The sequence below is a fragment of the Oryctolagus cuniculus genome, chromosome 4 (assembly GCF_051225735.1).
Source record: "Oryctolagus cuniculus isolate XC-2025 breed Fujian yellow rabbit chromosome 4, ASM5122573v1, whole genome shotgun sequence".
Classification (NCBI taxonomy): domain Eukaryota; kingdom Metazoa; phylum Chordata; class Mammalia; order Lagomorpha; family Leporidae; genus Oryctolagus; species Oryctolagus cuniculus.
The window spans coordinates 151677731-151700692 of NC_142870.1; the positions used below are offsets into that span (position 1 = coordinate 151677731).

The 22962-nt window shown below is 58.0% G+C and overlaps 1 protein-coding gene across 3 annotated transcripts in view; it reads left to right on the top strand.

The window, feature by feature from the left end:
* Nucleotides 1-349: 349 nt before the first annotated feature.
* The window catches only part of GALNT15 (polypeptide N-acetylgalactosaminyltransferase 15), a 38217-nt gene continuing 15604 nt past the window's right edge, over nucleotides 350-22962 (top strand). For 2 of the 3 annotated variants that reach the window (XM_089332277.1, XM_008266043.5), the window contains exons 1-8: nucleotides 350-2295; nucleotides 12018-12184; nucleotides 14188-14392; nucleotides 15954-16121; nucleotides 16631-16748; nucleotides 19462-19656; nucleotides 21737-21868; nucleotides 22231-22335. In XM_089332277.1, the coding sequence (XP_089188403.1) occupies nucleotides 1748-2295; nucleotides 12018-12184; nucleotides 14188-14392; nucleotides 15954-16121; nucleotides 16631-16748; nucleotides 19462-19656; nucleotides 21737-21868; nucleotides 22231-22335 (1638 nt within the window). In that variant the 5' untranslated portion in view covers nucleotides 350-1747. The remainder of the gene's footprint in view (nucleotides 2296-12017; nucleotides 12185-14187; nucleotides 14393-15953; nucleotides 16122-16630; nucleotides 16749-19461; nucleotides 19657-21736; nucleotides 21869-22230; nucleotides 22336-22962) is intronic. The other variant, XR_011388396.2, reaches the window with a different exon arrangement.

Consider the following 22962-nt stretch of genomic DNA (forward strand, 5'->3'; position numbering starts at 1 on the left):
CAGAGGAAAATCAAAGCCCCTTCAATGTTCCAGGGACGTCCTGCGTGGCCCCTCTGTCTCTCCCTTCGTCTCTCACATGCTGCACGCTGCCAGCTCTGTTTCCGGTGCCAAGCCGGCTCTCGCCTCAGAAGCTTCCCCTCGCTGTTCTCTGTGACCTGCACACTCCTCCCAGGTTAGCTGCAGGACCTGTCGCTCACAATCGCTAGCTCTTTCCTGACAGCATCCCCAACTCAGCGCCAATTTCCACCCCCACCCCCATCTCTACCTAATGTTTTCCTCCTAGTGCTTTTCACCCTCTGGTCTGGCATCCGTATATGTTCAATGTTTATCTATGTATTTTCAGTTTATTTGAAAGGCAGAGCAAGGGAGAGATCTCCCATTCTCTGGTTCACTTCCCAAATGCCCACAATAGCCAAAGCTGGGCTGGGCTGAAGCCAGGAGCCTGGAACTCCATCCAGTTGTCCCACGTGCCTGTCAAGGACCCAAGTACTTGGACCACCACCTGCTGCCTCCCCAGGCTCTGTAATAGCAGGAAGCTGGAATCAGAAGCGAAGCTGAGACTCAAACTTAGGCACTCTGGTATGGGATGCAGGCATCCCAAGCCATGTCTTAACTCCTGGCCAGATGTTTTAATGAGTTCTCTGTTCCCCCACTAGAAGGGAAGTTCCCCAAGGTGCACATTTTTTGCCTATTTTCTTCACCTCTCTTGTTTCAGTCCCCAGCACAGTTTTAGCACATAGCAGATGCTCACTAAATGTGGGTTGGTTGACTAAAGGGAGCTGGTACACAGTAGGCAGGCCATTGATGCTGCGGGAGCGGAAATGCTTTGCAAGTGCATCTTTCCCAGAGCTTCATGTCCAGGACAGCATCTGTGGTCCCCAGCAAGAGACAGAGAGTCTATTCCAGCTTGGCAGGTCACCTATGGGAGGCTGAGGATACAGAGAGACCGCTGGTTCCGCCGCGTCTCACACGCAGCCTTTTTGGACCACGAGGAAATAGACTGCTCTTTCCTGCTCCTTTGGGTACTAAATGAATTCTTCCTCCAAACGAGATTCAGTTCCGAACTCCTGGGCTGTTCCTGTTGTGATCTGGTTCCAGCAGGGACGCCACCGGGCTGTGTGAAGAAGCAGCCTGGGAACAGTGAGGGCATTAGGACCAGGAGCGAGGCTGGGCTTGGCTCGGGCTGCGTCTGGCACAGGGCTCAGGGCTGAGCGGAGCATGTGTGAAAGGAAATCAGGCGCTGCCTGCCGGCTTCGCATCTGTTGATCTGACCCGACTTGAGGCGTCCAAAGGAGGATGGCCGTCGGCCGCTGCTGGACGGGGACTCCACAGCTCCCCCGGACGTCTGCCCATCCTTGCAGAGAGCGAAAGGCACCCATGGGACCATGCACCTGAGCAGCGCGGAGTCATCATTGTTCTCCCAAAGAGAATAGCAGGGCGACAGGAGAACGGGCAGTTGCATGTGAAATCCCCGTGCGTGGGTTTTCAGGAAGCAATTACAGAAATCCAGCCAGAGAGCCTTGGGTGGGACTTGGGTCCTGGGGCTTTCTGATTGCGGGTGCAAACAGGTCCCATACACGGCAGCTGGCCAACGCGAGGTGGGGGGAAAGAAGCAGGGTGAGGGACTGGCAAAAACCCTCCAGGTGGAACAAGCAACTGGAAAACCACTGCAAGCTGCAAGGAGCCCAGAGAGGGGCAAGACCGTGAACTTGAACATGACCTGTTGCACTTGGCAAGTCCTAGCACCATGCTGCTGAGAAAGCGGTACCGGCCGGGGCCTCGCCAGCGACTCCAGTTCCTCCTGCTGCTGCCGGTGCTGGGCTGCATGCTGGTGATGGCAGCCATGCTGCACCCTCCCACGCACACCAACCGCCACCCTGGCACGGCCCCGGCCAGCCAGCGCAGCCTGGATGCTGGGGACCGCCTGCACTTTGGGGACTCCCAGGAGTGGGTGCTGGAGGCTGAAGCCGAGGGTGAAGAGTACGGCCCCCTGGAGGGGCTGCCGCCCTTGATCTCCCTGCGGGAGGATGAGCTGCTGGTGGCCGTGGCCTCCCCCAGGGCCAGAAGGAACCAGAGCCGCGGCAGGAGAGGGGGCATCTACCGGCTCATCAAGCAGCCTCGAAGGAGGCAGGACGAGGGAGCCCCAGACAGAGACTGGGGGGCCGAGGAGGAGGACGGGGAGGTGTCTGAAGAAGAGGCCCTGAGCCCACTGGGCCTGGACCCACGTGGCCTCAGCGAGGCCCTCAGCGCGCGCCTGCCCCTGCAGAGGGCCCTGCCCGAGGCCCGGCACCCGCTGTAAGTAACGCCCTCGCCTTCCCTTGCCCGGCGTGTGGGGCAGGGACGCGCACTTCCGGCGTCTCCTCGGTGTGCAGGTGGGATCCAGGGCTGTGTACTGAATGAGCGCCCGGGGGACGAACCACTGTCCTAGGGAGGGGAAAGTGAGCCACTGCAACTCCTTCCTCCTCACCACCCGTCCCCTGTGTCTGCGCCCTCTGGGGTTATCTCTGGCGTTATCTGCATAGCACAGGGGGAGGGCGGAGCGTGCATCCCCCCCACCACGCCCCCCCCAAGGCTGCGTCCAGCGCCTCTGAGCATCTTTGCATAGTGGGATGGTTGTTTGTGTTTGCTTTTACTTTGGTGCAAAGTAACAGGTGAAGTGTGTGTGGACTTTGCCACGGACCCGGGTGGAATGGAAGAGTTGCTCGGGCGCTGACTTGCGAAGCCCTTAGGACTCTGTAGGATGGGTGCCGGTCTCAGGAGTGTGCAGACGAGGCAGAGAGAGGCCGAGTGGCTTGCCCACAGTCGCAGAGCTAGTAGACACCAGAGCAGGAGATGAAGTCAGGCATTTGAGCTGGAGTAAGCCGGAAGCACCACCTTGTGCTACCTAGTCCAGCGGTCCCAGGGGAGTGCTCCAGGGCCCAGGAGCTCAGCTCCTGTGCCTAGGTAGCTGGTGGCCTCGCCGTCACCCTGGCGGGGGTGGCTGCTGACCAGTGCACAGGGACTGATGTAGCTGGTGAGTGGAACCATCGAGGTCCCTCCCCTGTAAGTCGCTGCTCTTCCCAGAGCAGTTTCCTGGAAAGCATACACATCCCGTACCCCTCGGGGTCAGAGGACACGTGTGGGACAGCAGCTGGGAGCAGGGCCACATCCTCCTCGGGCCCCCTGCCCTGGTCAGCCCTCAGCCCAGATCTCCAGGGCAGGCAAAGGCAGGCTCAGCACCCGGGAGCCCACGCCTCCCCACACTGCGTGCTGCGTGCCCTGGGGCCCTTGCCCACCTGTCCTGTCTCAGCTCTAGCTCCCGCCCATTCGTCTGCACCCTGGAGTTTGAGCTCAGTGCACTCATGGCCAGTGAAGCTAACTGGTCAGGGATGTGGCTGTTTCCCTTGCCATGCTGTGAGCCCCAGGGAGGGTGGGGACTGAGTGTGGACAGCACAGCAGTTACAGAAATGATCGCTGAGTGAGTGGGCATGTGCTGTTCAAACTTCTCACCCACTCTGCCATTGCCTTAGAGCCAGCGTGAACATCCTCATTTTACAAACGAGAAACATCGCCTCAAACAAGGAGGTCCACAAGGACGTGTGTGTGTGACTGTGTGTGTCTGCGTAGTACACACGCACATCCGTGGGTGCATTGTGTCTGTGTGTTTGTGCAGGTGTGTGTAGTGTAAGTACTGCACGCTGTGTGAGCACTGTTGTGTAGGTATTAAATAGATACTGTGCATTCTTGTTGTCTGTGGTACAATGTGTAATGCCTGTGTGCCTGCTGCCTGTGTATGTTGTGTATGAGGTGTGAGTGTGTAGGTATTAATGGTGTGATGTTTTGTCATGTGTGCACATGTGTTGGTGTTGGTATGCATGCATATATCATGTATGTGGTGCATATGTGTGTTGCAATGTGTTCTTTGCATGTTTGCAGGGTGCACATGTGCATATGTGTTGTATTGTGACTGTTGTGTAGGCATGCTCTGCTTGTGTGGACTGGGTGAATATCATGTGTTCCACATGTGTTAGAAATGCATTGGATGAGTGGGATGTGTGTACTCATGCAAGTGTGTTAGGCATGTGGTATGAAGTGCATGAATGTGTCATGTGTGTTTGACAGAAGTGTGGGTGAATTTTGCTGTGTGTGCTCTGTGCATATGTTTGTGCAGCACGTCTGCGTGTGGAGTATGTTGGTGTGGTATGATATGCACAGGTACTTGATTGTCTGGTGCTTGTGTGGCTGTGTATTGGTTGTGTGTTGAGTGTGTCATGCATGTGGTGTGAGGTGACGTACATGTGTGCAAGTGTGTGGTGCAAGTCTGGGTGTATTTTGTGCCACGTGTGTTCGATGGGAACTCTTCAACAGGTACTTCTTCAGCCGGGGTAATCCACTCGTCTCGGTTTGCCTCCACCCCAGTGGGGAGGGGAACAGGAGGCTTGGTCCCCCAGCTTCAGGTTCGCACAGCCGCCGGCTACCTGCGGAGGCGTGCAGCGCCCCCTGCCGGCCGTTCCAGCACGTACAGCCAGTGCAGAGCAGTCCGGGGTGAGGTGGGGGGCCCAGACCTGCCTCCCACCAGCAGGTGGTTGCCAGCCCTCCCCTCCCCCACACCTTGCCTGAACACCCCAGAGAGGCAGCCACCACCACCCTCACCTAAGGTGACAGCACTTTCCTCCCAACCCACCCCTTTAAAAATGGGCAGAAACACAACACAGGACAAAAACAGCATATATTAGGCACCTACTGTGTACAGGCCCTGCATTGCTGTTTTCCCATCAGGGCAAGGGGGACGGACACTAGAGCACTCAGAGTCCCTGCCTCCCACTGTAGGACACCACTACCAACCCTTGCTCAGACCTTGAATCCCCGGGCTCAATTCTTACAGCACAAGGTGCCTGTTTCCCCTTGCCCAGGACACGGGCCTTCTCTGAGTACCTCTGGGGTCATTGCTGGGCTCAGTTTGAATAGGAGCTAAGCTAGGAAAGTTGCCAATAATGCAAGACCCCAAAAGAAAAATATCCATGTGAAAGGAATCGTAAAAGGGGTCTCTGGCAATGTTTATGGAGCGCTAACTATGTGCTACAGATTCTGCCGCGTGGTGTTCAGGGATTCCCACAACAAGCCTGGTGGGTAGGTTCTGTTTGACAGATGGGAAAGTCGAGGCACAGAAAGGTGGAGGGACCTGGGCTGTCTGACACCAAAGTCTCACCAGACTTTTAAGCTTTCACTTCCCAGGCCAGGGGTTGGGGAAGTCACACGGGCTGCAGGCATTTCAAGTGGTTTCATAGAAGTCTCAGAGGTGCATGGGGAGACTCGTGGGAGGATGCTGATCCCGGCACCTGGGGTGGCCCTGAGGAGTCGGAAGCCAGCTGATGTCTCACCGCGGAGCCCCAGAGGAGCTCAGGTTGGGGTGTAGCACCTGGCACAGTGAAGGGTCCCCAGGCAGCGCTCTGCTGAGTGAGGAAGAAAGACACAGAAAGGGGTGCACAGCGCAACAGCGTCAGGGGCCACTCTGTACAGGGTCGGGTCCGACGTGCAGGGTGGGGATGAAGTGGCTTCCACTCTGCAGGTGCAGCAGAGAGAAGGACTGTGGGGAGTGAGGCCGAGGAGGAGGATTTGCGCAGTGCTCCAAGGCTGCTCCCGAGGTCAGGGCGTGGAAGTCGGAGCCTTTCCCGGTTAGCAGATCCTTGGCTCCCGCCCAGCGGGGGCTCCCGCAGGGGCGCCTCCGCCAGCTCCCTCCAGGGTGCCGGTGCAGCTGCACATCCAGGGACACCGTGAGAAGCTCTCCTCCAGCCACCTCCTCCTACCCAACTGACTGGCCGGAGCGTGGCTACTCAAGCTTCCTCGTTCCCCGGGGCTCACTCGGGGTCTGCTGAAGTGCAGGGGCCACAGCAGGGGCAGCACACTGGCCGCAGCTTTGTTGCCAGGCAGGGGTCGCTGTTGCAATGCACAGGCTCTGTCCAGTTCCCCGCAGTAGCTGGTAGAGCCACCCCAGGATGACTGCCCACCTGCTTTGGGCCAAGACAGCCCAAGAGACCGCAAAGCAGCGCAGGGTCAGCCAGCAGGAGCATCCATACATCTGGGGGTGGGTAATGACATGCAAGACAGCCAGGGGACCAGGGCAGGGGGCGGTGGTACAGGGACAGGCTGGAGCTCAGCCCTCCCCACCCCACCACCCAGGACGGGGTACGCAGCCCAGCACAGACAGGACGAGCCTGCTCCACTTGGGCCCCACTCTCCAAGCCACAAGCCACAAAGGTACAAGCTCCCAGCTTGCAGCCCATCCTTCCATGGGGTTGCAGTGTAGACAGAGCTGAGCAGCACGCCAGGAGAGGGTCGTGTCCTCACAGTAGCCCATGAGGTAGGGTCCCGCTCTCTACTTTGGGACAAACCCAGGTGGCCATGAGATTGGATTGGAGGTGGTGACCCACACCTGTGTCTCTCCATCTCCGGGGAGGGGTCGGGGGGAAATCACTGGTGCTCTTTACCCCAGAGCCCTCATCGTGTGGTACCAGACTTGCAGCATCTCAAGTCCCACTCAGACCCACTGGATAAAAACTCGGGTGAGTCACGTTCGTGTAGGAGCTGCAGGAGCCCTACCAAGGCCAGGGGTTTGCTTGATGTTCCACCTGACCACACGTCGGAGAGCCTGCGGATCACCATCAACCAGGACCACGGGAATCCCACCCCCACCCCGGCCCCCGCTCGCAGTGATTCCACGGTGCAGCCAGGCCCAACAGGTGAACAGGAACCGAGCTGCTCAGATAGCTTGTGCTGAGGGGCTACGGCAGGTTTCCACGGGGAGGAAAAGAGGGGCAGGGAACCTTCCAGACAAGGCTGGGGGAAGTGGGCAGGCAGGAAGCTCTCCGTCCCTAGGACTTTGGAGGACTTGGCCTTCCCAGCATCCCTCAGCACTTGGCGGCCAGGCACCTGCTCAAGTATCCTGCCCTTCTGTCCCCAACCTTCTCTTTTTCTTTCTTTTTTTTTTTTTCTTTTGTAAAGATTTATTTATTTATTTATTTGAAAGTCAGAGTTACACAGAAAGAAGGAGAGGAAGAGAGAGAGAGAGAGAGAGAGAGAGAGAGAGAGAGAGAGGTCTTCTAACCGCTGGTTCACTCCCCAGTTGGCTGCAATGGCTGGAGCTGCACCAATCCAAAGCCAGGAGCCAGGAGCTTCTTCCGGGTCTCCCACGTGGGTGCAGGGGCCCAAGGGCTTAGGCCATCTTCTACTGCTTTCCCAGACCATAGCAGAGAGCTGGATTGGAAGTGGAGCAGGGGCCAGCGCTGTGGTGCAGTAGGTTAATCCTCTGCCTGTGGTGCCACCACCCCGTGTGGGTGCCGGTTCTAGTCCCGACTGCCCCTCTTCCAACCCAGCTCTCTGCTGTGGCCTGGGCAAGCAGGCCAGGAGCCAGGAGCTTCCACGGACAGAGAGGGATAGGCAGGGGGCGGCAGGCTCAGCGCTCACTGCAGCTCCCTCGACCTCCTCTCCTAGCCCTAAGCTCCATTCTGGGGAGGGCTCAGCGCCAGGCTGTGGCCCAGCCCTAGCAGCCCCGGGCCTGGCCTGCAGGTTGCAGCCCCGGAGATGCACCTGCCCACTCCTGTTGCAGGCGAGCCTGCTGCACTCGGAGCTTCTCTTGGGGACTAGGAACGGGCTGTGGGGTAGCACTCGCTGTCAGTGCTGAGAGGCAGCCTCTGTGCTGCTGGGAACAGGAACAATGGCGTCTTTCTTTGTCCACCGAACAAACATTTACTTAACAACCATTAGAAGGAAGAAGGTGATTGGCCGGCGCCGTGGTGCAGCGGGTTAGGTCGCCATCTGCATCCCATAGAAGTACCGGTTTGAGTCCCAGCTGCTCCACTTCCAATCCAGCTCCTTGCCAGTGCACCTGGAAAAGCAGCAGAAGATGGCCCAAGTGTTTGGGCCCCTGCACCCATGTGAGAGACCCAGGTGAGGCTCCTGGCTGCTGGCTTTGGCCTGTCCCAGCTCTGGCCATTTGGGGAATAAACCAGCAGATGAAAGATCTCTGTCTCTCCTCTCTCTCTGTCTCTCCATCTCTCTGTGACTTTTTCAAATAAATAAATAAATCTTAAAACAAAAAAAAAAAAAGAAAAGAAAAGAAAAAGTAGGTTAGCAAGGCTCAGCCTCAACCCACGGAGCTTGGGGAATTTGCTACGGAATGCAGACAAGAAACCAGGCTTTTAGGTCTGTGGGCTTAGCACCAAGCCGGGAGCCTCTGCTGATTGGGTAGGAGCTGGGAGCCAGTAACCCCCAAACATCTGTAGAATCCTCTGTCCTCTGGCCAGTCGAGGGGAGGGTAGAGGGAGCCTGGGTGCTTCAGCCAGGCCATCCGGCCCAAGGTGATGACTCACTGTCTTCCAAACAGCATCCAAATGTGTTTTCCAAGTTCATGGGGGATGCTGGCCCTGCATGACGACACAGCATGTCTGCACACATGTGCCTTCGCTCCTCTGATCTTGCAATGGGAACTAGAAAGCTGGTGTGGATTGAAAGGCCCATGGGCCAGGGCTACCCCTCTTAATCCAGGCTGCACCCCTGCACTGGGGAAGGGTGACAGCATAAGTGTTGGCTCAGTAGGGGCTGTAAACGGCAGGGTCAGGATTCAGATCTGGGCTGATTTGACTCCAAAGCCTTAGGGTCTTTGTTGGCACTTAGAAGATGGGCAGGCGAGGTCAGGGGTGTGGGCTCCTGGACACTTACCGAGTGAATACAGCAAATACACCCTGAGATAGGGAAATACTCACTAGGCACAAAGAGAGCAGACTCATTATTTAATAATAAAAATATGCCTTTCTTCCCAGCCCTCTGTGTAGGAGGGGCTGGCGAGTTGGGGCGATCACACCTTTACAATGTCCCAAAGCCTTTGCTTCACACTGCCTCGATGCGTGCCTCAGCAGTGCCCCGGTGCCGTGTGGTGGGGGTCGTGTGCACCCCACCCCAGCACAGAGCACCGGGGGTTCAGAGCAGTAGAGCCCCCGACCCCTTGCTTGGATCACCCGGCTACCATATTCTCTCGAGGATCTGAAGTGGCTTAGAAGCTACAGCCCAAGAGAGGGGCTTGCTATTACTGTGATTTGTGGTCAGGATCAGGGGAGGTGCACTTGTCTTTGAGAGTGTCCCTCCTTCGGTTCCCCCCCCAGACCTCGGCAGAGGCTGTGACACCTGCCAGGACCACTGATCCCCACCCGCACGCATTCTCTTCTTGAATGTTTCCTCTGGGCACTCGGTATGCTGTTGAATCATGACCTGGTCATCTGTTTAATGGGCTACAAACTCCACAACATTACGGACTAGCTTAGTTTGCATCCCCTTACATAGCAGGTCCTAAGACAAGAAATTGCCTTGCGGATGATCCCAAGGAGGACTGGCAGGTGGGGCCTGGGAGAATGGAGGCAGCTAATGGAAGGTGCATTTTCAAGGCAGTTGCCTCTATGCGCCCTGCTGGGGAGCTGTGAGCTCCCTGTAGAACCAGCATCTCAGCAGAAGCAGCCTCTGCCCCTAGGGGCCAGGGTGCTGGGTGTAATCCTCAACTCTGTTCAGTCATTGGCTCGGGGCAGCGCTCTGGGTTGTAGGTACAAGTTCATCAAGCAGCTTTTCAGGACTGCTGGTCCCCAGCGAGGTCATCTCTGCAGTGGAAGAAAGCCCCTGGCGACCAGAAGTTATAATGCAATGGGCAGGTGCACCCCAGAGTCTGCTCTTCGACCGCATCTATTTAATTCCTCTTCCGATCCTATCCCACGTTAGACTGTTGGTGAATATATGTCCAAGGGTGGAGAGAAGGATCAAAAGTCAAGATCGAAGAGGAAGCCGGGATGAAGACAGACACTCCCACCAAGAATTTTTCCACAGCCCCTGTGGTGACTAAAAAGCCCAGTCCCTTACTCGGAGTTTCCCGGGAGCCAACCCGAGAAAGGAGACATGATGGATGCCATCAGCGTTATGCTCAGGAAGAGGAAACACAGGAGGTCCTGAGAGGTAAAGAAGCCTTTCATGGTACCCTGTCTGCAAAGGGTTCCTGCCAGCGCTCCACGGTGGGGCTGGTGAATGACAGGGCGGACAGCCTGCCAGCACTCCACGGTGGGGCTGGTGAATTCAGGGCGGGCAGCCTGCCAGCGCTCCACGGTGGGGCTGGTGAATTCAGGGCGGGCAGCAGCCTCACCAGAGCACATTCCCTAAAACTGAGTCTGAAGCTGAGGGCACAGCGCCTGGCCTGGCTCCAGATGAGCGAGTGTGGAAGGCAGCCAGGACGGTTACTGCCCCCCTGACTCCCTGGGGCCGGCGCAGCTTGTGCGAAGGAACTCATAGTTTGCCTGTTTCTCCAAAACCCTCCGTCGTCTGTGACACAATCCCGAACATCCTGCCAGCATTTAGTCTGAGTCGGCCGTACGTGCCTCTCTCCGTGCACGCAGTCAAGGCCACTGGGTTTGGAGTCAGACCAAACCTCAGCAGGTAGCTGTGTCACTCACCCTAAATAAGCCCCTTAAGCGCTCTGGGCTCTTACTTCTTCACCTTCAAGATGGAAAGTGTGTCCATTATCCAGTATTGCGTGGTATCCAGTATATTAGTGGCTTAAAAAAAAAAGCCACAGAGAATCCTGACTTCATAAAAACACAAAACTTGTGCTTCAGAGAATCCCATCATAAAAATGAAAGAACCCAGGAATGAGAGAAAAATACTTGCAGATCTTCTACTCAATAGAGGAGTTGTATTCATGATACATAAAGAACACCTACAACCAAACAAGAAAAAGATGGCTGATTGGAAATCGAGTCAAGGATTTGAACAGATAGGCCTGCAAATAAGGCATGGAAGTGACACGTGGCAGCTAGGAAGGCGGGCTACCGCAGGCTCCCTCCCCAGACCCCGCCCTTCTGAAGGGACACGGCCCACATTTTTACAAAAGCAAAGCTATCAAAGCCGCTGCTCCAGAAAGCACACCACCGATTAGAAACCTTTGCTCCCGGAGGCCGCCTCCGTGGTGGAGAACATTGCACGGTTAGGCCAGGCTTCGGGGACCCGAGTAGCTCTTCTCATCTTCCTAACTTTGTAGACAAAGCAATCGAGGCCAAGAGAGGCATCCAGGCATGAGAGAGGCGGCATCCAAGAGTGAGAACGTTGGCTGTGCTCTCCCGGCGAGCAAGGCAGCACTTCTTGAGCACAAACTCATCCAATTCTTTAACAAGTCCATTTTACAGATGAAGAAACTGAGGTCAACTAATGTCCATGCTCCAAAGGGACTTAATGGAGTCAAAAATGGGTGTGAGAGGGGCTGGTGCTGTGGTACAGCAGGTTAAAGCCCTGGCCTGAAGCGCTGGCATCCCGTATGAGTGCTGGTTCTAGTCCTGGCTGCTCCTCTTCCGATCCAGCTCTCTGCTATGGCCTAGGAAAGCAGTAGAAGGTGGGCCAAGTCCTTGGGCCTCTGCACTCACGTGGGAGACCTTGAAGAAGCTCCTGGCTGCTGGCTTCAGCCTGGCTCAGCCCTGGCCATTGTGGCCATTGGGGGAGTGAGTCAACAGATGGAAGACCTCTTTCTGTCTCTGTCTCTCTCTTTCCTCTCTTTGTAATTCTGCTTAAAGAAAGGAAGTAGTTCAGGACTCACGCTCTGCCGGGGAGTGGTTGGGCTGCAGTTAATGAAGGCCACCACGAATACGATCCCGAGCGCCCCCTGGTGTCCGTGGCTGACCACGGCCTGCAGAGGGCTGAGGACCCGCTTCGACACCCTGTTTCTGGTGTGTCTGCCCCGGGCAGGGCCAGGCTGAGCCCGGCCGTCACTCCGCCTCCCTTTCACCTTCACAGGTGCCTGCGGGGGCTGGTAATTCGGGTCCTTGCGATACCCCCCCACCCCAGAAGGGCGGCAGCACCTCCCAACACCCGCGGGAGGCTGAGCTGCCGCAAGTGCGACGCGGTCTCTTTGCAAACCCAAGACGCTGGCTGGCGCGGCCTGTGACTGCGGGGCCCGGGGAGCCTGGGAGAGGCGGGTGCGTCTGGCAGCCTGTGGCTCACGGGTCTTTTCCCTGCAGCTGCCTGCAGCCGCCGCCAGAGGGCAGCCTGCCCACGGCCAGCGTCATCCTGTGCTTCCACGACGAGGCCTGGGCCACCCTCCTGAGGACCGTGCACAGCATCCTGGACACAGCGCCCCGGGCCGTCCTGAAGGAGGTCATCCTCGTGGACGACCTCAGCCAGCAAGGTAGCTGTGGGCGTGGCCAAGGGGTGGGGGCTAGGCCAAGCGCCCCACCCAGGGGGCGGAGCTCCAGGTGAGGGATCCAGCGCAAGTAGACAAACCCCAGGAGGACCGTGGGGGAAGCCACCAAGAGAGAGGCCTGGGTGGAGGGCTGCTCCGCGGAGGGGGTCTCTCAGTACTCAGTGCAGTGAACCTCTCACCGAGACCCGTGCTCGGGTGGTCGCTCTGTGAGGGCCCACAACCTCGCAGACCCCGGGCGAAGGCTCTGCGTGCATCAGCTTTGACAGCATTGCTTAGAGCCGCCCATCACTCTCCAGGCGGGATTGGCCGCGGAGAGACACGATGGCCAGGGGCCTCTGTCTGCCCAGCCTGCTCACGGCGGTGGGTGGCGCCGGCAGGAGGGGCGCGCAGGTGCAGCACTGGCCCGGCTGGCCCGTGTAGGTGCTCTCCAAGCCCTGGGCAGAGCCAGGGTCCTCCTGGAGCCAGCCCTTCCCCACCCACGATGACCTTGTCTCTGGGGAAGCGACCGCCTCCCAGCAGCCCCACCTCTGGGTGTCAGGGGCCCTGGCCAGCAACGAAGCCGCTCACCCCGCGCCCACTCTCCCTCTGCCCCTGACCACCAGGCTGGTGGATCAGGAGGGATTGTGATTTATTTGCTGCAGTGTCTTAACCAACCCGGAGATTCATCTTTCTTATAGCTCAGGAAGTCCTCTCACCTAGTTTATTTCCACAACAGCTGCCCCTAAGGCTTGCAAGGTGTTTTTAGCTGCTTTGAGCTAAGCTGAGCTCAGTCAGAGACGTGGAAGGGGGGAAGAAACACTCAACACAGCCCAGCCACCCACTCACAAATCGATAGATTTGAATAGCTAAGCTAACAGAGGTCCCTCTCTAGAGACTGGCTCCAGGCTGCCAACCTTACCAGAAAAGCCATTACTATGTACTCCATCAGCCCAGCATTCTGCCAGTGAGAAATGCAACAGCCTACAGGCTGCGGATCCCGGGTCCCCAGAGGACCCTGCTGGCCATTAAGAAAAGCTGGGGCAGCCAGGGGGCGTCGGAGGTATGGCACAAGGAGTGTGCTGGGGACTGTCTGGATCTTTCTCGGCCTCCAGAGAAACCCAGCCAGCTGCTCCAACCGCGGACAAGGCCGCCCCAGCGTGGGGATCCGGGCGCACCTACTTGACTCCTGGTTCGCTTCTGCTCGGCGCGGGTGCTGAGCGCCTCCTGGCGGCCAGGCCCTGCCCGCGGGCTCGCGGCAGCAGAGGCCCAGGAGGCAGGGTCCCTTGCCCTGGGGGCGGTCTTCGTCCTGGCAGAAGCTCCCTTTGTCCAAGGGTTCCTGGAGACCACTGCTTCTCTGTGTAGACGCGGCCCCTGAGTCTACAGTCTGAGGCCAGGTGCCCCAGAAGCGGCCCCTGAGATGCGATGGTTTTGAGGGTGTCCCGGGGGGCGGCCTCTGTCCCCAGGTGGGGAGTGGGCTGGAGCGTAAACCTCACTGCAGAGTCTGACCTGGGCACCCGGGGCTGGGGGCCGTGTCCTGCATGAGCCCTGGGTACCCAAGGACACGTTTCCAGAAAGGGTACAGGTTGAAGCACACCCACAGCGGCGGGGGGACAAGCAACCAGTGAAAGGGACCCCAGGACACCCAGACAGGACACCAATGGTATCTGCTAGGACTTCCCCTGTGGCTGGTGTTCCAAGAAGCTAAGCCCCAGATGGGGACCCGTGTGCATGGGATTTTGATTGATTGATTGATTGATTGAGGGTAAGTGCTCATTCAGAGCACACCAGCAAGCTCTCCTCTTCGCTGGTTTCACAACACCACCCCTCCTGGTGTTTAGTGGAAAAACCCTGACCCATCCCAAACCAAGGAAGCGTCGGGCGCCATAGCAACAACCACACCACAATAAGATCCTTGCGTGTCGGGACCGTGGTCCCCAGAGAGAGCGCATGACTGACCCTAGTCAGTGGCGGCCTCCCCCAGCCCACTGACCGTGACCCTGCAACTCCAGGACAGCTCAAGTCTGCTCTCAGCGAGCACGTGGCCAGGCTGGAGCGAGTGAGGCTGCTCAGAAGCAACAGGAGGCTGGGCACCGTCGGGGCCCGAATGCTGGGGGCCGCCAGGGCCACCGGGGACGTGCTGGTCTTCATGGATGCCCACTGCGAGTGCCACCCCGGCTGGCTGGAGCCCCTCCTCAGCAGAATAGCCGGCGACAGGTAATCCCTCCTGGGGGTGGGGGAATGCTGTGCAGCCCCCGCCTCTCTCCGGGCATCTGTGCACCACAGAGATGGCCAGGTCCCTGCCGCTGGGGACAGCTGTTTCTAGGTAGTTTGCAGGTGAAGAAGCAGGGGGAGTCCTTCCAGTCCATATCCTTGTGTTTTAGAGCAAGAAACAGCCCAGAGCACACTTTTCTGAGGAGTTATGAATACTTAAAAAATCCTATTAAGTTGCATGGGAAGGGTAATGTCATACAACGGTTATCGTTACCTTTGATGAAAATCTGGCAATTTAATTACAGGAGAGAGAGAGAGAGAGAGAGAGAGAGAGAGAGAGAGAGAGAGAGAGCGCATCAGCTGGTTCATTCCCCAAATGCCTACAGTGACCAGAGCTGAGTTGAAGCTGGAGCCAGCAGTCAGGAATTCAACCCAAGTCTCCCATGTGCATGGCTGGAACCCAAAGTACTCGAGGCATCGTCTGCTGCCTCCCGGGGTCTGCATTAGAGGGAAGTTAGAGTTAGGTGCCAAAGCCAGGAATTAAACTCAGGTACTCCGATGTGGGACGAGGGTATCTTACCTGCTAGGTTAAATGCTCATGCTCAAAAAGTCAGCTGTTTTCATTAAGACTACAGCAGAACCCGAATAGGGAGTTGACAGTCTCCAAACCACCCTAGGCCATAGGTTACGCAGCCATCAAGTAGAAGCATTTGATTCTGTGATCAGCAAAGTTTCACAAAGAGCTGGCATTCTTTGCTTCTCTGGTTCACATGAGGGTTCTTCAAAAATCTCATGGAAAAAAGATATTAGAAGGTAAGTTTATTTTGGTATACACAGAAAGAAATATTGAAATCCAGGGATAATTTTCCTAATACATGTTTTCTGTGAACTTTTTTAACAAGATGGTTATTTATTTATTCAAAAGACAGAGTTAGAGAAAGAGAGAGAGAGAGAGCGCGCGCTCTTCCATCTGCTGGTTCACTCTCCAAATGGCCCCAACTGCTGGAGCTCGGCCAGTCCACGGCCAGGAGCTTCTTCCAGGTCTCCCATGCAGATACAGGGGCCCAAGGCCTTGGGCCATCTTCTACTGCTTTCCCAGGCCATAGTAGAGAACTGGATGGGAAGTGGAGCAGCCGGGACTTGAACCAACGCCCATATGCGATGCCTGCACTGCAGGCAGCAGCTTTACCAGCTACGCCACAGCACCGGCCACCATACATGTGATTTTAAAATGTCTAATAATTACATTACAAAATAGAAACAGGTGAAATTAATTTTAGCAACATATTTTTGGTAAACCCAACACATCCAAATATTATCATTTCAACGTATGATCAATACAAAAGCTATTAAGATTTCCTATACTTTTTTTTTTTTTTTTCACGTATTCCTTCTCTATCCGGGCTGTGTGTTTCACTTCAGCCACGTCTCCGTCTGGACAACCCACAGCTGAGGTGCCCGGTGGGCACGAGGGGCTGGTGGGAAGCCCCAGTGTGGATTGTGTGTGCATCCTCCAGGCGGCGACGGGTTTGTGTCCCTCGTTTGAGCCCACGATTGTCTGCAGGAGCCGTGTGGTGTCTCCGGTCATAGACGTGGTGGACTGGAAGACTCTCCATTATCAACCCTCCCCGGAGCTGCAGCGTGGGGTGCTGGACTGGAGGCTGGATTTCCGCTGGGAGCCTTTGCCGGAGCACGCGCGGAAAGCCCTCCAGTCCCCCATCAGCCCTATCAGGTGCGCCGGCTGCCTTCTCCCAGAGCGCAGGGGCGGGTGGTACCGGGTGGGTGTGGTCGGTAAGTCACTGGGGTCCAGTGACGCTCCCGCAGGTAGCAGCGGTGCAGGGAAGTGAAAGAGGCTGACCCAGGATCTTGGCCCAGCTCCCTCACCAGGAAGAAAGAAACCAGAGACGTGGAGGGGAAAGAGAGGAGGGGAGAGCCCGGCTGCTCCCTTCTCACACTCAAACCTCAGCCTCCTTCCCGAACGCCTCTCCAGGGCCCCGCGAGCCCGAGCTAGGGGAGCCCCAGCGTGGTCCCTGGGACAGCAGGCAGGGTGGAAAGTCCTGGGCGGCCATAATCATCCCTCCACAAAGCGCGGGGATTTTTGACACCCTTGCTTTACTTCAGGCAATGGTGGAAAGCCCCGGGGCCCAAGTGAGCCCAGAGCCCGCTGCAGCCACACTGCCCGCCCTGCTGGGGAGCGCCTTGGTTCTGAGTTGCGGTCTCTTGTCCCTCTTCTCTGTCCAGGAGCCCTGTGGTGCCCAGAGAGGTGGTGGCCGTGGACAGACACTACTTCCAAAACACTGGCGCGTACGAGCCCCTCATGTCTCCAAGCGGTGCTGAAAACCTCGAACTGTCTTTCAAGGTGAGCCCTAGAGCCAGGAAGGGCAACGGGTGGGGTCTCTGTGGGCGGGGTCTCTGCAGGTGGGGGTCTCCGTGGGCGGGGTCCTGTGGATGGGGTCTCTGTGGGTGAGGTCTCTGTGGGTGAGGTCTCTGTGGGTGTGGTCTCTGTGGGCAGGGTCTTTGTGGTGGGGTCTCTGCAGGTGGGGTCTCTGTGGGCGGGGTCTCTGTGGGTGTGGACTGCAAATGGGGTCTCTGTGGGCAAGGTCTCTGTGGGTGTGAACTCTGTGGGTGGGTCTCTGTGGGTGTGGTGTCTGTGGGTGGGGTCTCTGTGGGTGTGGACTCTGTGGGCAGGTCTCCGTGGGTGTGGACTCTGTGGGCGGGGTCTCTGTGGGTGTGATCTCTGTGGGTGGGGTCTCTGCAGATGGAGTCTCTGCACATGAGGTCTCTGTGGGCGGGGGTCTCTGTGGGTGTGGTCTCTGTGGGTGAGGTCTCTGTGGGTGTGGCCTCTGTGGGCAGGGTCTCTGTGGGCGGGGTCTCTGCAGGTGGGGGTCTCCATGGGCGGGGTCCTGTGGATGGGGTCTCTGTGGGTGAGGTCTCTGTGGGTGAGGTCTCTGTGGGTGAGGTCTCTGTGGGTGTGGTGTCTGTGGGTGGGGTCTCTGTGGGTGTGGTCTCTGTGGGCAGGGTCTCCGTGGGTATGGACTCTGTGGGTGTGATCTCTGTGGGTGGGGTCTCTGCAGATGGAGTCTCTGCACATGAGGTCTCTGTGGGCGGGGGTCTCTGTGGGTGTGGCCTCTGTGGGCAGGGTTTCTGTGGTGGGGTCTCTGCAGGTGGGGTCTCCGTGGGCAGGGTCCTGTGGATGGGGTCTCTGTGGGTGAGGTCTCTGTGGGTGAGGTCTCTGTGGGTGTGGACTGCAAATGGGGTCTCTGTGGGCAGGGTCTCCGTGGGTGTAGTCTATGTGGGCGGGGTCTCTGTGGGTGTGATCTCTGTGGGTGGGGTCTCTGCAGATGGAGTCTCTGCACATGGGGTCTCTGTGGGTGTGGTCTCTCTGGGCGGGGTCTCTGTGGGTGTGGTCTCTGTGGGTGGGGTCTCTGCGGGTGGAGTCTCTGCACATGAGTCTCTGTGGGTGTGGACTCTGCCAGTGTGGTCTCTGGGTGTGGACTCTGTGGGCGGGGTCTCTGTGGGTGTGATCTCTGTGGGCAGGGTCTCTGTGGTGGGGTCTCTGTGATGGGGTCTCTGTGGGTGGAGTCTGTGAGTGTGGTCTCTGTGGGTGGGGGTCTCTGTGGGTGTGATCTCTGTGGGTGTGGTCTCTGTGGGTGTGGTCTCTGTGGGCGGGGTCTCTGTGGGTGTGGTCTCTGTGGGTGGGGTCTCTGTGGGTGTGGCCTCTGTGGATGGCCTCTGTGGGTGGCCTCTGCCAGTGGGGTCTCTGTGGGCAGGGTCTCTGCACATGAGTCTCTGTGGGTGTGGACTCTGCCAGTGGGGTCTCTGGGTGGGGTCTCTGGGTGTGGTCTCTGTGGGTGTGGTCTCTGGGTGTGGACTCTGTGGGCGGAGTCTCTGTGGGTGTGATCTCTGTGGGTGGGGTCTCTGGGTGGGGTCTCTGTGGGCAGGGGTATCTGTGGGTGTGGTCTCTGTGGGCGGGGTCTCTGTGGGTGGGGTCTCTGTGGGTGGAGTCTCTGGGCGGGGTCTCTCTGAAGGTGGGACTCTCTGAGGTCAAGGCCAAGGCTGCAGAAGGCCTCTGAGGTCCTTGCCCTGTCAGGGCCCACCCGCCTACCTCCACCCCTTCCCCGTCTCCTGCGAGAAGAAAGGCTTCCAGCCGTCCTTTCCCCTTCATACAGCTCACAGAGGTTCTCACGTGGTCTGCATCCACAGCACCCTTTGGGTCTGAGCACACACACGTCAGAACAAGTCCTGGGCAGCTCTGTGCTCCAAGCGACTCCGTGCGTGCCCATCTGACACTCAGCACCTGTTGGGCACCGCCCAGCCTCCCCCGCCTTGGCATCAGACTGGACCCCAGCGCCAGCATCTGCTGGTCCACACGGGCTTAGCGTAGCGCTCGCTCCTCCACAGTAACCTCCCAGAGCCCTGTCATGGAAAGTGCACAGACCTGCCGCTGAGAGCGCGGATTAACCCCTGCTGTGGTTTGCTTGAGACCTCACAGACGCTGCTGTGTTTTCTCCCAAAAATTCAAAGCACTCCTTGTGCACGATGAGTTTGCTGGGGCACCTGGGGCATCTTGGGTTTGGGGCCCCCAGCCACGGTGTGCTGCTCCCTCCAACCAGTATCCCCGTATGCGAGGTCAGAGGTTTCCTAGGAGCGAACCTCGGGCCTTTGGGAGAGGGAGCTAGGTAGGTAAGGAGCAGAGAGACGCCCCCTGTCGTGGGGGAGACTCGGTGTGAGGACAGCGGGCGCACAGCTCTGGTGCCTAGCAGGAGAAACTCCCAGGCCACCAGGGCCACCCCTCTTGCTGCAGAATCCCACCCCCCGGGGGGCAGGGGGGTGGCGGGCAGCGGCTTCCAAGTGTGAGCGGGTATCTTCCAGCGCGGCACATCTGGGCGGTCACCCCTGCTGCTCCCTGCCCTGCCGGGAAGGGGCAGGTCTGGAAACCCGGAGGATTCTGGTCCGGTCCGGTCCGTGCATTTTGCCAGCCCCTCGCGGCGGGGCGGGGGGCAGGGCCGCCTGGAGGTGGACTGCAGGGCTGTTTCTCTCCCCCCCACCCCACCCCACTCCCCTCGCGGCAGGCCTGGCTCTGTGGTGGCTCCGTTGAGATCCTGCCCTGCTCCCGGGTGGGCCACGTCTATCGCGACTGGGAGGCCCACTCCCCGCTCGACCAGGAGGCGGCGCTGCGGAGCAAGGTCCGCCTCGCTGAGACCTGGCTGGGCTCCTTCAAAGACACCTTCTACAGGCACTGCCCAGAGGCCACGTCCCTGAGCCAGGTGAGGAGGGGGACAGGTGGGGCTGCTGGGCCAAGGGGGCTCCTGCCTCCTGCGGGACGAGGACATGGAAGCTTCCGGCTTGAGCTTCCCTTAAGCTGAATGCTGATAATGGACCCTCTTCCTAATGGGCTTGACCTCTGCCCCTCCCAGCCTCTCTCTCTGCACCCCCCCCCCATAGCACCTCCGGCCTTGGCTGGGACTCCCTGATGGCCATGGGCTGACGTCTCTGGGGTGCAGCCCTTCACCACGGGACCAGAGGAGAGACAGAAAGCAGATGAGCAAGGTCTCCCAGGGCCCTGAGCAAAGTGCTCCAGGCTGGGGAAATTATCCATGATGTGAAATACATACAAAAGCAAACAGAGCAGTAAACATTTGAAACGTCCCCAAACAGTGCATCATCGATGGGGGAGCTGCCGCTTGGCTCAGTTCCTATGGGGTAACACGGACGTGCCGTTCCATGGGATGTAGGTTCACTTCATGCTCGCTGTGCTGGGACTGCCGGGTCCACAGGGATCCAGGGACAGCTCCCACAGTCTGTCACCAGCCCGCACTTACTCAGGGCTGAGCCGGACGTGAGGATTGCCACGGGCTGCTGCCTGGGGAGGCAAGCTGTGCCCCCCCACCCCCCACCTCCACCAACAGCCTTCCCCTAAGTGCAGAAAAAAACCTCCGACAGGGCGCCCCCTAGAGGACCCCGCGCCTCGCCTTCCTCTCTGGTCCTCGAGGCTTTGCCTCCCCCACCGTGGATCCAGCTCCCTTCCTCAGTCGCAGTAGCCTCTGGGGCCTGGGGTGTGGGGGCTCCTTGAACGCCAAGATGGCTTTTTGGTATTTTTTTTTTTCACCTGGAGAAAGTGCCCTTGGGCTCGCTCGCTCTTGCTCTCTCTCTCGCTCTCGCTCTGTTTCAGACATTCTGCCTTTCAAATAAATAGATAGATCTTTAAGACTAATGAATTAACACAAGGTATCTTCAAAGAGTTCATGGGAAATGCATATTGTGGAAAATTTCAAAAAAAATTTTTGCACGAAAGTAATGATTTTGTAATTCTATTTCCACGAACGCTTTGAAGTAGTCCCACATGTCCAGAGCGTTTAGAAGCTGCCTGGCACTGAGCAAGACCTGAGCAGGGCTGACGGTCCTCGTGTTCCTAACGCCCTCTAGTGGTCACCAAGGGTTGCGCAAGCCCCTGGGCTGTGCCAGGATCCTGCCAGGAACACAGAGCCACAGCTGGATCTGTCAGATTCCTGGTGGGCAGGAGCTTCCTGGGAGGAATAATGTCTGTAAAGATGAGAGCGATCCACTCTGGACACCTTCTCAGGAGAGAGAATGTGTGACATCAGCATCCCCTGTGTGCACGGGTTTGAGTCCCGGCTGCTCCACTTCCGATCCAGCTCCCTGCTCATGCACTTGGGAAAGCAGTGGAAGATGGTCCAAGTCCTTGGGCCCCTGCCACCATGTGGGAGACCTGGATAGAGTTCTAGGCTTCCGGCTTTGGCCTGGCCCAGCGCCAGCTGCTGTGGACATTTGGGGAATGAACCAGCGGGTAGATTTCTCCCTCTCGCTGTCTCTCTTTCCCTCTCTCTGTCATTCTACCTTTCAAATAAAGAAATAAATACATCTTTAAAAAGAGAGAATGCCTCACTTGTGGAGGAAATTGGCCACCCCGAAGACATCTACTTGGTTGCCTGCATGTCACTTCCTGGCTCCACGATGCACATGGAGACTCTGCACCACACCCAGCTGGGGGCAAAGGACAAGTTTTGCTGCTTGCACAGAAAAGTCGTCCAAGCACAGACATGGTCTCTGTACACTGACGACACAGGGGTTTGCGGGAAGGGGTGAAATAGCCGACTGTTGGTGCCGCAGCTCCCTCTAGGGAAGACCCATCCTCTTGTCTTTTGCAAACTCTCTATGCCGGACACGTGATCCTTCCTGCAGCCTGCAGCCCTGGGAGTTTGGGGCTTGGCGGCTCATTCAGTCCTGATCCCGCCTAGCCACGCCCTCCCTGCCCCAGCCTGGGAATTCCTGTGTGAAACCAGCTTGCACCGCCTTGATGCCAGTGTCCCTCTCCCCCCACCGCAGAGTGAGAAGCTGGACTGCCCGGAGCGCTTGCAGCTGCAAAGGAGACTGAGCTGCCGGACATTCCACTGGTTTCTGGCCAACATCTACCCCGAGCTGTACCCATCGGAACCCAGGCCCAGGTTCTCGGGAAAGGCAAGGCGTGGTCCGGGAAGACGGGGAGCCAGGAAGGGGCAGGGACGCTTCCCAAGGCAAGAACTGCATGTTCAATGCTCATCCGAGACCCTGGCCAGCAGCCACAGGCTCAACAGGACCTCAGAGGCCCTGAGGCCTTTGCCCACCGCCGTGTTAGCCTCACGCACGCCGCTGGGCAGTCTAATAATCCACCCAGGGCCGCTCACCTGCACCCGTGGGGCCTGCCTCCTGTGAGAGGCCTGGATAACTCACCCTGAGCCACACTCCAGAGAGAAGAGGGAGGGCAGGGCAGGGGCTGAGGGGACCCAAGGTGTTGTCACAATGCGGCTGGGGTTCATCTCCATGTTCACGTCTACTTTCAGCTCCACAACGCCGGCCTCGGCTTCTGTGCAGACTGCCCGGCGGAAGGGGACATCTTAGGCTGTCCCGTGATGCTGGCCCCTTGCAATGACAGCCGGCAGGAACAGGTGTGTGGTCAGCCTTTGCAATATGGATAGGAGCCGGAGGAAGACTTGCAGGAGGCTGACATTGTTCTGGGGTGTGCTATGGCCCCCGTGTCCCTAGAGTGCCAGCAGTCCCCAAACTCCGATGATCTATCCCACCACTGCCCACTCCGCCCCTTGCTGTCGGCACAGGCACGGGCTGCGTAAGAACCAGGGCATCTTAGCAAGGGGGAGCAGAGAGGCTGTGTAACCAAGCGTCCTGGGTAACAGGTGGGACAAGTGACAGTTAGAGTCACTAGCCCAGGGGTTGCCACCTGATGCCTCCAGGCTTCAGGTGGGGCTCAGGAGAGAGGACGAAGCCCATCAAGTCAGGAGAAGGATCCAGACGCGGCAGGGTCATTCCAGCTCCGTGGGGCCCCTTGTTCATTAGGAAGTCTCCTGTTAGTTTAGGGTATTTCGCCTTCTCAAAATCTCATGGGAGTCACTGGCCAGGGCGGCAGAAAGCCAGCATCGGGGCTGCCTGAGGGTTGGGGCCACCACGTTCCCAGCTTGGGAGATAACCCGCAGCATCTGGCCTGTCCCCAGTAGCATTCCTTTCAGTTGTGAGAGGGGCTTTTGTGTTAAGCTAACAGATCCCCAAGGCCCTGAGGA